Source organism: Alosa sapidissima, chromosome 1 (assembly GCF_018492685.1).
Source record: "Alosa sapidissima isolate fAloSap1 chromosome 1, fAloSap1.pri, whole genome shotgun sequence".
Taxonomy (NCBI): domain Eukaryota; kingdom Metazoa; phylum Chordata; class Actinopteri; order Clupeiformes; family Clupeidae; genus Alosa; species Alosa sapidissima.
In genome coordinates, this window is record NC_055957.1 from 46,793,018 (window position 1) to 46,805,316 (window position 12,299).

The following is a 12,299-nucleotide window of genomic DNA, read 5'->3' on the forward strand; positions in this document are numbered from 1 at the left end:
TGAGGGTGCTGCTTGGAGCTTGGCGGAAATGCCTAGTATACAGTTGCAATGACTAACCCAGCACATACACAGACAGAGAGAGAGAGAGGCAGAGAGAGAGAGAAAGAAAATCACACAGTGAAAGTTTCTTTTTTTAATGTACATCCTAAGTGTCCTCATGGTAACATATTGTTTGTCTGGTTTTGCCATGTTGGTGGCAGATGGAGAGAAGTGGTTCAACAACCAAGAGGGCGAATCTCAGCATCTCATGCGGCAGTCCAGACAGACCCCGATGAGACTGATTCCACCGGCAGGCTGTTCTCCCTGATCTGCAGGCTTGCGCAGGACCAATGTAATTGGGGGGGGGGGGGCTCAAAACCTGCTTTTGTACAGCATCATGAACGAAGGCTTTGAGCTTTGGGGCCAAGCGGCTGGGGAAATCAGAGAGGAGAGGGGCGGAACGCAGCGCACAGCAGAGCCGATCCGACCGACCGCCTTGCGCACACTGTGGCAGCAAATCTCCAGCGATTCCACGTGTTGAGAAAATGAATTACCGCCATGATTTTGGAGGGATTATGTTCCATACCATCACTTCATCTTACATGACATGTGTCATACATGACATGTGTCATTCAGATCAGCCGAGGAATTCCTGGCCTGTTCACAGTGGCATGACTTTGTAGCTGCCACGGCTTTGCCATTCACTCTTTTTCATGTAGTTACACAGAATGTTTTTTGTATATTTTCCAGAGTTTTTATTGTTTTAATTATTTACCTTTACGAATGATGCATATTTTAATAGAATAAAATAAAATACTGAAAGGTAATTTCCATTAAACAACAGCTATCAAAGCATTAACACGCTTCACAGATGGGATTCGATCACAAAACCTCCAGCCTGGCATGCATATGAACCTGTATCGCATACCCACATAATTATTCACTCGATCACACACATACCCACACAAACATGTACCCCCCTAACACACACACATACACAGACAAACAAGCCCCCTTCCCAACATACGTGTACACAAACACAGCCCTTCAACACCCACCCATGCACACACACACACACACACACGCACACATACACACACACACACACACACACACACACACACACACACACACATCCACACACAATTCTAATTACACTTATTATCAGGCCTTAGGATCATTTAGTCATAGGTCACAGTCCAATGCCATCCATGAAGAATAATCTCCAAGTAACATGGAAGACAAAGCAGAACACTAGTAGACAAAACAAAAAAGATTATCAGCAATTATGGCAGTCACTTCAAATCATCTCTCCCTATTAAAGGGTCCACCAGTTTCATTTACATGTTGCTTGAGCTGAAATACAGCTCAGCCTCCTCTTTGTAGCTTCATTGATTCCAACTCTCAATTGCTTTTATCTGTCTCTTCTTCAATATGAAGACCAGATTGAGAGAGAGAAAAAAATTGTGTAAGATGTCCCAGGTTCTGGCTGCAATTCTCCAAACGATCTCTACGCGATTGATCTTGTAACATTTTTCCATTAAGTTCTTATTCGGGTTTAATTTCATTTTTTTTTTCTTTTTCACAAAGTCTATGGTCATCCCTCACCTCAGAGTTCCAGTCTGAGAGGAAAGCTGAGTCTGGGAAGAAGAGTGAATGTGAGGAAGGTAGTGGATGCCAAGAGTGAAAAGTAAAAAAAAACAACTTCATGCAGGCATGCAAACAGAACCTGAGAACAAATTTGAAATGAAGTTTTTTTGTTCTTTTTTTTTTTACATCCGCATCATGGCAATTCAGTGCAAAAGGTTGGAGAAGGAAGAGGAGTGAAAAATAATGGCCTGTGGGCACTGTGAGACAGACTTAGCTAAGGATCCGCCTGCCTTTCACAGGCTTTCCTCACTGTGCTGCCAATCCACTGCAAAGTGTCCAGTTCTCCACTGACCACAAATCCACTGTACATGTCTCTATGGAGAATCAAATGATGGCTCTCTGTACACTGAAGTAGCTTTGTCTCTTTATGTTCTGTTTTTTCCCCATTCTTTTAAAAAAGGAAAGTCTCACTGCAGGTGGTCTGGAAGATGGTCCTTCTTGTGTAGTCCACTCATGGCCCAGAGCGGGCTGTAAAAGACAGGGCCTCCATGTCTGGTGTACTGCTGCTGCTGGGATACAGCACTCCAAGGAGTCTGAGGGTGGGTTGGGATGAAGGGGGTTGATTTGGTGCTCCTTTGTTGACAGGGAAGAGGTTCTCTCCTTAGTCTTGGTGTCGGTGATATACATTTGTTTTCTGGGACTCCTCTCGTCTTTGCCTCCTCCTCATCTCTGTCTGTCTGTCTGTCTGTCTGTATGTCTCTCTCTCTCTCTCACTCTCTCCTTCAGACACGGATAGGAAGTGTTTGGCTCATCTGCTGCCGCATGTCTTGCGTGCCACCTAATGTTAGGCTCTTCCTCTGATGGCCCGGCAGCGTCCCGCCGACCTGCAGGAGATCCCTGGGGACAGACACAGACACACACACACACACACACACACACACACACACACACACACACACACACACAGACCGGAGATACAGATTCAGCATGGGGCATGATGGATGCTTTTACCATTTAAAGAACTGTAAAAACAGCAAGCTGGCTAGCAGGAAATGAGCAGGAGTGGTGAAAGGTTTTCTAATCATGCAGCACTTGCACTTGCTCACATGGACAATTACATGCACACACACACACACACACACACACACACACACACACACACACACACACACAAAAACACATACACACTCTGAAAGAGGCAGCTGCCTCTCTGTGAAGATTATCACGGCACGTCAACATTGGGCACGGCTGCAGCCGTCGCTGGCGCATGCAGATGAAAACATAAATGAATCATATGCATACTGAGTGCGTGTGGCCCCACACACAGAGCGTGACATGAATATCCTACCCCTCTGCCCTGTACGCCAGGGGCTGTGGTGACGAGTGCACACACACAAGCACGCGCGTGCGCTCACATGCACACACGCCGAATCCCCACTTCCAGCGCGTTGCTGCCGCCACATTAAAAAGCTCATTAGCCAGCTAATTAAAGCCATTCCTCTCTTTTAGCTTCTCCTCCGTCTCCCTCATTACGTGCTCCCCCGTCACCTGAGCCACTGCGGCGGCGAGAGCCGAACTTGCTCACGCCCTATCACCTTCGTCCAGTGGGCAGCCAGGAGGAAAAGGCCATTCTGCTAGTCGACTTTGTGCTAGTCAGCCATTAAAAAGCTCCCGCGGCAGTGTGATTCAGAGAGCAACCCCACAACGCACACACACACCTCACAGACACACACACACACACACACACACACACACACACACACAGGCACACACGCACACACACACGCATGCACGCACGCACACACACACACACACACACACACACACACCTGACTCAAGCTCAAACAGGACGGTCTTTTAGAGCAGACTCAGTGAAAACAGTGACAGTGTGGGCAACTCTTCCCTCCACATGCTGTGAAACTGAGCAATGTAATGAACAGCAGCAGCAGTGCGTTCCTCCAGCATGAAAGATTAATACTGTTAAAAGTATAGCTGAGAGGAAAAAAATAGAACGCTTTCATGTGTTTCACGGGACTGACAATGCACCGAAGATGAGAGCTGCGCACTTGTCACATGCTAGCACACACTGGGAGGTACAGGGATGTGGAGAACATTATACTGGGGATTATGAAAACCTTAAAAGGATCCCTCAAACACTGATGAAATGTAACATTATGCCTCCTGTGCATTGCAAGAGGCTTTAGATGAAAAGAGCCCGTTAAGGAGGAAGTGAACAACTAAATGGACACAAGAAAAATGCTGCAGGTCTTTCATTCTACACTACTGTGCCACAAAAATAATGCAATGCTCGGGCTGTAATAGACATACCTCTCACAGAGAGTTATAAAGACATGCATTATGCAGATTTAGGTCTCAATGTTGACAGGCCTTCTGCTTATCCTCCAAGTGAAGTTAGGATTTGTTCTCCTTGTGGTTTACTGGCTGTCTAAATGTGTATCGCTGCATGTTTGTATGTTGTTTTTGCTCTCCCTACCGTTTGCATGTTATATATATATATATATATATATATATATATATATATATATATATATATTTATATTTATATATATATAAAACTCTTCACACTGTCTATTCCCACACAGTCCTTTCCATGCCATCCCTCTGTCTAACAGCTTTAACAGCTATAAGGTCCTTTCCACTGACTGCTCACGCTAGACTGTCTCTCGGAGTCTCTCTGCTTACCCTGAGTGTGAGCTGGTCACCACCTTAAGGCTGGCGGCATTGCGGAGCAGCTTGTCGAGCGTGCTGACGATCTGGGCAAACTTGGGCCTCTGGTTCCGCTCCTTGAGCCAGCACTCCAGCATGAGCTGGTGCAGCACTGTGGGGCAGTCCATGGGCGGGGGCAGCCGGTAGTCCTGCTCCACCGCATTCATCACCTGCGTGCAGCAAGCCAAGGGGGAGCAGAGAGGGAAATATGTCAAATGTGTACTAGATGTATTATACATGAGTAGTTAAGAGTGCAGTAGCTGGGTGAGTAGGAGGATGGTTCATTCATAAAATTAGCAAATGATACGGTTATAATACAGCAAGAAATTGTTGCATTGTGTGGTATACAATTAAATAACATGACTTATTATTAATGTTTTTAAAAATGGAGATATAGTGTTTTGGAACCCAACTCTTCATATATATGTGTGTGTGGTGTGTGAGTGTTTGTGTGTGTGTGTGTGTGTGTGTGTTGATTGTTGATGTTAATTCATGATGTCATGAAAGGCTGAGACTGTGACTCACATCTTGGTTGCTCATGTCCCAGTAAGGCCTCTCTCCAAATGACATCACCTCCCACATCACTATGCCGTAGCTCCACACATCGCTGGCCGTGGTGAACTTGCGAAAGGCGATGGCCTCGGGGGCAGTCCAGCGGATCGGGATCTTTCCCCCCTAAAGAACAGAGCAGAGAAGAGTTAGCCCGTTCAGATCAGTTACTGACACAGAGCTACTGCCAGGATCCACCAAACCAGGAGCTTCACCCTACCAGGTCTAGATGAGCTGTGCCAATTATGTAGTATATGCTAGACTGTGCATTGGAAGCTATAGTGCAGGAAATAGGGGAAAAGTAGGCCAGCTCCTTACAGTAAGTGGCAGATATGTTTAGTCATGAATAATGCAAACAAAGTGTTCTAACCACAGAACAGGTCACAGAGCGTTACCTTGGCACAGCACATGACACGTACCAGGGAGCTGGTGTAGGTGGGGTCGGCGGAGTTGTCATCCAGGAAACGGGACAGGCCGAAGTCGGACACCTTGCAGACCAGGTTGCTGTTGACCAGGACATTGCGGGCGGCCAGGTCGCGGTGGACGTAGTTCATCTCGGAGAGGTACTTCATCCCCGAGGCGATGCCACGCAGCATCCCCACCAGCTGAGTCACGGTGAACCGCCCATCATTCATCTGGAGCCGAGTGGGAGGGAAGCAGAAAGTCAATTTTCGCAGGCACTGCCATGACATAACGGTGGCCGTAAATAACTGTTTACTGTAAGATGAGCCCTGCCACGATGACTATGCACGGCTTCCGGTAAAGCCATCTCAGCAAACAGCTCACATCGCACTGAATTTTTCCTTTTAATCTAAAAATGTTTGTGTCTTTTAGGGACAACAAAGGGATTGCCACTTCGGCGCAAACGCAAAAATAACAACACCAGTTGCCAAAATCTGTTTATTGGTTTCCATGGCTGTACCAGAAGAGACTGCAGGGTTTGTCACGGATTAAAAATAAAAACTCAATCAATTTTGAAAAAGAGCGCTTTTGTCAGAGTATCCCCATAGCTCTAACTATGCATGTAGATGAGAGGCTGTATATGCAGAAAAGCATCTGTGGCAAAAGACATCCATGGCAGATGGATGCCTGCAGCTCTGAGCCAGCTTACGTTACAAAAGCAAGCCGGAGTCAAGGATGAGATTCAAAATACTTCTGGATTCTGCTTTTTTCCCCTTCCCTCTGTCACCCTACCGCATGATTCATACTAAGCCTCTCAGCAGCATCACAGGTAATCTGAGTCCATCTTCAGATCTCTCTGGGTTCCCGTGGCTCTCTCTTGTGCCACGTCCCTGGGTAGCCCCGTGAGCGCGGGCTCTGAGAACACAGTGCCGCTGCCCTCGCCCGCCCGCCCGCCCGTCCGCCCGCACGCCCGCACGCCCGCCCGCCCGCCTGCCTTGGAGACACATATCAGAGGGAGCGCGAGCTTTAAGTCTTGAGTCACGGAGCTCCTGATGGCCTCTGAGGCCACGTCTGTGTGTCTTCCAGTCTCGACACTTTTCAGACGCTGGCCCGAGCGAGTGCCAGGAGAGCCGAGCGGTATTGTTTATGCGGGACGAAGCGGTGACAGCACATGAGCTGTGTCCTCTGCATGAGTCAGTGCAATTTGAATTGAAAAATTTTGCCATTTTTCAACCTGGGCAGATTTTATGCTCAATAAATCCGCAAAAAATCTCGGCGGATGAGAAATTCATGTGATGTGTTGTTGGCCAACAGAAAATTAGGTCACAGTAGGCTATACACTGCGAAGTGTTACTCCAACACTTATCATAAACCACTTTGACTAATATCAGCATGTGCGCTGCTGCAAAAGCTCCCCAAGAAGAACCTCACAAGAACTGCTGATTAGCCTTAAGCATGTTTACACTGAAATATCCTTCAGGCATTTACATTTACATGCACACATATGTACATTCATATCAGTGTACACATACCCTAGGGAATGAACCACTTTGTTGGCGGTGCTTGTATCCAGTGCATAGGGCAATGGTTTATGATAGTATTCAGTGAAAGAGTGGCCTATGTGAATGTATAGGCACCGTTGTGCAGTTGTATGCATAGTTTGCAGAGTACTATTACAAGAGTGAAATTTGAAGTGTTCAATTCCATAAGAGACTATTTTTCTTTTCTATCTTATTTGCGACCCAGTGTGAAAGCTGGTCATTACAGAGTAATCTCCTCTGATCTGAGCGTTAGTGGTTGAAGGCACGGCATATTTGCAAAGCCACCTAATGCCTACCCTGAGGAAGGAGTCCAGCGCTCCATTCTCCATGAACTCCGTGACAATGAGCACGGGGCAGCTGCGGGTCAGCACGCCCTCCAGGTGGATGACGTTGGGGTGGTCGAACTGTCCCATGATGCTCGCCTCAGCCAGGAAGTCCCTGCGCTGGCGCTCGGTGTAGCCTGCCTTCAGCGTCTTGATGGCCACGGCCGCCTCCTTGCGGCCCGGCTGCTTCAGGCGACCCCGGCACACCTCGCCGAACTCCCCTGCGGCATAGCGGGGGGAAGACGGGAGCAGTGAAGGGGGGGAGCGTGAGGGAGGTCGGGGGGGAGGAGGAGGACTGGTCTGAGTCCACTCAGGGGAGGAGGGGGGGTTGAGGGGGTCAAAACTAGAGCTTATCGCCCCAAGAACAGATATGTGTGTGCGGTGGTGGGAGTGGGAGTACAAAAGGAGAGAAAATGATAACAGTTATGATGGAGGGATTGGAAAAAAGGAGGGGGGGCAGGAAATGAGGAGAGGAGAGAAGAGGAGAGGAGACGAGTAGGGAGGGTGGAGAGAAGAGTAGGGAGGGTGGAGGAGAGGAGACGAGTAGGGAGGGTGGAGGAGAGGAGTGGCAGTGAATGTTAGTGGTCCAGGAGGCAAGGGACAGATGGAGAGAGGGGGTGGGCGAGGAGTTTAGGGGTGGTGGCGCTGGAGAGAGGGGGGCGACACAGAAGCTTGGGGGCAGTAAGGGACTGACACCTTGGACCTGAGGAAGAGGGATGGAAGGAGCGGATAGGCAGGAGGAGGAGGGGGAAAGGGGTTGGCGGAGTGGAGGAGGAGGTGGAGGTGGAGGTGGAGGAGGAGGAGAAGTGAGTGAGTGAGTGAGTGAGGGAGGATGGAAGCCTTGTTAAAGGTGGAAAAGGAAACCAGCATGCTCATGGATACAGCGACATTAATGTTTTATGACTGGGAATCTTTTATTACGGCGTTAATACTGAGTTGTGGCTGCGGGGAGGTTTCTATTTACTGCCGCACAAGGAAAGCGCCCCCCTCTTAAATGTCACACCGAACACAGCTTTGTAGAGCACTAGATGTGTTGTTGCACACACATTAGTAGAGTGAGAGTGGTTTGATTAGCTCACACAGCTGCTGTTTGTGGCTAGTTGATGTTGTGTTAGCGGTGCTTGTTTACCTGCTCCAATCACTTCCTCGATCTTCACGCAGGAGATGTCGATCTCTCTGGCAAACTCGTGGACGGCCTCATTAGGGTCCTCGTATGTGAAGGGGTCGATGTAGACTTTCACACCGGGGGTGACTGCAATGGAAGAAAACAAGTAGGCTCTAATTTGCGATTCATTCCTTTTTGGTTAAAGAAAAAGTCTTATCATAAGCAGCCGCGTGTGGATTGAGGCAGTGTCCCTGCAGTTCTTTCTGAGCTCTTGCAACACTGATTTGTGATTCTGAGTTGGTGCGGTTGTGTCTGCAGGTGGCCGTACCATACTGCTGCAGCTTCTCTGTGTACTCCAGTTCCGAGCCTGTGCGCTGCTTCCTAAAAAACAAACCACAAAACAGACACCCATCTCTCAAAGTCAATCACAAGACAGAAACTAAATATAAATCTTCCCTGACAAGATTTTTTTTTTTTAAATTAAAATAATATTCAAAAGCACTTAACATGTTAGTAGACTAGGAAAGGGTACTATGAGACGTGCTAACTGAAGGGTCAGACAGGAGCCACATTCCCAGGGGCATGGGTCAAGTCCTCGAAATCGAGGGGTCACATTCCACAGACTGCTACCCATTCCTAACCACTGATGACACAGCAGGTGTCCGTCTCCAGACAAGGACCCGAGCGCTGGCCCTGTGGACGCTCCAACTCTCCACATCCTCAGATGCTAATGGCAGATGCTCAACAGCCACACGATTTTGTCAAGCCGATTAGCGGCGTGAAAAAGTCCCTCTCCTCTCATTAAAGTGCCATTGTTTTGCCACCTCCGCCTAAGCGGTGGCACAGTGTTCTGGAGCCCAGTAGAAGGGGCCCTATTGGAATTCAGCGTTCGTGGGATTCCTTTTGTTTCCCCACAACCTGTGATAACAATGATGCCAGCAGCTAATTAGCATCTCATCTCCAATTGAAATGCTGGGCTTATGCGAGAGACGCCTTACTAAGACACACACGCACACACACACACACACACACAAACATACACGCACACACACACACGGGGGGGGGGGGGGGGGCACTGGGACAGAATGCATGAGTGAGAAAGAAGAAAGGCACAGGGGCAAGGGAGGGGTTAGTCTGGCATGACAAGGCTAAGCCTGTCAAGGGGGAATGGGGAACATGGACACTGTGTCAGTCTGGGGACTCCTCAACAGCCAACCGCTGTCCTGCCCGCTGTCCTGTGTGTGCGTGTGTGTGTGTGAATGCGTGTGTGTGTGTGTGTATGTGTGTGTGTGTGTATGTGTGTGTGTGTGTATGTTCATGTGTGTGTGTGTGTGTGTGTGTGTGTGTGTGTATGTGTGTGTGTTAGTGTGTGTGTGTTAGTGTGTGTGTGTGTATGTGTATGTGTGTGTGTTTATAGGGAGTGATTCATCTGTGACAAAGCAATGACAAAAATGTGAGCATCTCTACCGCCATTTGAAGGCATTTGAAGAACACTGATTCTTTCTGGAGCTTAAGAGTCTCAGTGCAGTGAAATGTGTGCATGTCGAGCGGAAAATAGAGAGCTTTTGTAAAATCCAAAAGACAGATCAGTAATGGAAGGAGACTGCGTGTGGGATTATTTTACCTGAGGCAGACGACGGCGATGACAACCAGGGCGATAATGACAACAAACCCTGCTGTGGCAGAGCCCACGATGAGTGGCAGCTGATCTTGCACAGACCTTTCTGGGTCACCTAGCGAGACCAGCGACAAGCAATTAGTATGACACCCCCATTGGCATGACAAAAAAACGAAATGACAGCCGTTAAAATTCCACCACAATCGTCAGCATTCTCTCAGTACCAAGCGCATAGACAATTTCAGAAAACATGACACTGAGCATTAACATAACAAGGTAAAGCAATGCTACCAAGATAGCTGAAAGAGAGAGAGAGAGAGAGAGAGAGAGAGAGTGAGAGAGAGAGAATGTTCCTACTGTGTTCGTTGGTACTGAACTCCACCGCGAAGCTGTAGCGTCCGTATCCAGCTACGGTGCGAGCGCGGACCTGCACCATGTAGGCGGTGCCCGCCTTCAGGCCCTCCACCCGGGCAGAGCTGTGTTGGGCAGTCACTGTGTGGGAAAATGCCTCACCCTGTGGCAAACAGTTGGCCCTCGTCAGAAATACATACTCATTATGCAGAGATAAACAGTTGGCAAATATACATATATACACACACACACACACACACACACATAGACCATTGCACATTTTTCTGATGTCATCCTACAGTTGCTGAGGGAGAGACCACTTGAATTTGAATATGATCGTCAACTCGACTGCAGTGGTCTGCATATGATCGGCAACTCACTGCAGTGGTCTCTTAATTAATACAGAGCTGTATTAATTCCGAATTAATATTCATATTCCTAATGATACTTATGTTGAATGTGATACAAATTCATACATATACCAGCAAAAATATTGACATACAGCTTTTCTCATTTTTGATCAGCTCAAATAGACCTCAAAAAGACAGTGATTTGCTTTAAATGTAAACCAATCTGTCAACTCCAAATGTGTACTAATTACCGTAAGTTTTGGGGTGGATTCAGGCTCCAGGCATCTACAAATTGTTTGAGCCTGAAATGTCGCCTTGTGCCATGTATCACAAAATATCAAATCTGAGTCAAGTAAACAGAGCTAGGCAGTGGTGGGTCCCCTCTACCGGCCCAAAGGAGCATGACTGTACAATTGAGTGGCCATGTAGGCCCTATCGTCTATTTTCATGTGGGTTTGAGCAGTGGGGGAAGCATGCCACCACAGAGTGAGTAATTCTACCCGTTGGCACAGCGAGGAAAACTGAAGCTATCTGTCCTCAAATCCTCATGCGATAGTCATATAATTACTCTGAAGGATTGTGGATGCACACACATTGTGGATGTGGATGCGCACCCATTTAACAGGCTCAGCAGAACTCATTTCAGTTAATGTGAGCATGGACTGTCCCTCACATGCAGCACTGCGAGCCTCTGCACACTGTGTGTAAGAGTAAAAACAGTTGGCTCTCATTCGGGGCTGCTGGCCAACCCATACCCCCACCCCCCTTCTCCCCTCCTCCCCCCTGCTTGTGATGTGAAGCGATTCGCACCTTCTCGTGGTATTTAATCTCATAATCCAGGATGACTCCGTTGGGCTGTTCAGGCGGCAGCCAGGAGAGACTCATGGTTCCAGCCGTGGCCCTCATCAGTAGCACAGTGGGGACGGCCGACGGAGCTGTGTGTGGACAGAGAGTGGGGGTGGGGGTGGGTCAGTCACGTCCATGTGGCTAGCCTCATCTGGAAATATTAGTGGTCGTTCCACCGCGCTTCTGAGAACAATTTAGTGCTTCTCAGGTGTCGGATTAGTGGTGCACAGGGAGAGAAGTCAGTGAAGCGCACTGACGTTCAAGAATGCTTGTTTAATAAAAGAGGTGAAAAAAAAAAAACGTCTTTGTCCGTGTGCTCCAGTGACTTCTTTCCTTGCTCATCTGGCACCATGTCAGAAGGACTGAACCCATCAAACTGGACTGACATCAGGGCGTGCTGAGATGATTTCAGCAGCGCACCGGCCGACTAGCGCTTCTGCAGACCGCTTGGCAGAGCGGCGGCGTGAGCAGTGCCAAGGGCAAAGGTCAAACTCCCACAAGAAGCACACTTTCAGAGAAAATGGAAGAAAAAATGCTGAATTTCGAGATCAATTGAGGCCACAGATATAGAACTGCGGCGCATCCGATAGGTATTTGGAACCTTCTTCCAGAGTGTTGTCTGGTTTCTTTGAGAAAATGGAAATGTTAAATATCAGGATGTAAACAGTGTAAATCTACTGTTCTACTGTAGTCCTTACTTGCTTGTGTGGTAGAGTGAGTGCAGTGTAATTGTAGTGTAAAGTGGCCTATACTCTCCAGTGCTATCATGTGCCATCATGCAGCCACGGTGATAAGGCCCTCACCTGCTTGGTTGGTGGTGATGTTGACGGTGGCGTAGTTGGGGGTGGCAGGGCTCTTGGCTGAGACACCATTAACGGCCTGGATCTCAAAACTGTAGCGCGTGTGCGCCTGCAGGTT

At 48.2% G+C, this 12,299-nt stretch overlaps 1 protein-coding gene across 1 annotated transcript in view; it reads right to left on the bottom strand.

Annotated features, from left to right (window-relative positions):
* Window positions 1-152: 152 nt before the first annotated feature.
* The window catches only part of ephb3a (eph receptor B3a), a 23,527-nt gene continuing 11,380 nt past the window's right edge, over window positions 153-12,299 (bottom strand). Inside the window, exons 5-15 of the mRNA XM_042090331.1 lie at window positions 12,185-12,299; window positions 11,346-11,470; window positions 10,192-10,348; window positions 9,841-9,949; window positions 8,545-8,597; window positions 8,241-8,363; window positions 7,085-7,332; window positions 5,265-5,480; window positions 4,822-4,971; window positions 4,273-4,466; window positions 153-2,466 (exon numbers count right to left, since the gene is read on the bottom strand). The exon at window positions 12,185-12,299 is cut by the window's right edge and continues 221 nt beyond it. Coding sequence (XP_041946265.1) covers window positions 2,352-2,466; window positions 4,273-4,466; window positions 4,822-4,971; window positions 5,265-5,480; window positions 7,085-7,332; window positions 8,241-8,363; window positions 8,545-8,597; window positions 9,841-9,949; window positions 10,192-10,348; window positions 11,346-11,470; window positions 12,185-12,299 — 1,605 coding nt within the window. The 3' untranslated portion in view covers window positions 153-2,351. The remainder of the gene's footprint in view (window positions 2,467-4,272; window positions 4,467-4,821; window positions 4,972-5,264; window positions 5,481-7,084; window positions 7,333-8,240; window positions 8,364-8,544; window positions 8,598-9,840; window positions 9,950-10,191; window positions 10,349-11,345; window positions 11,471-12,184) is intronic.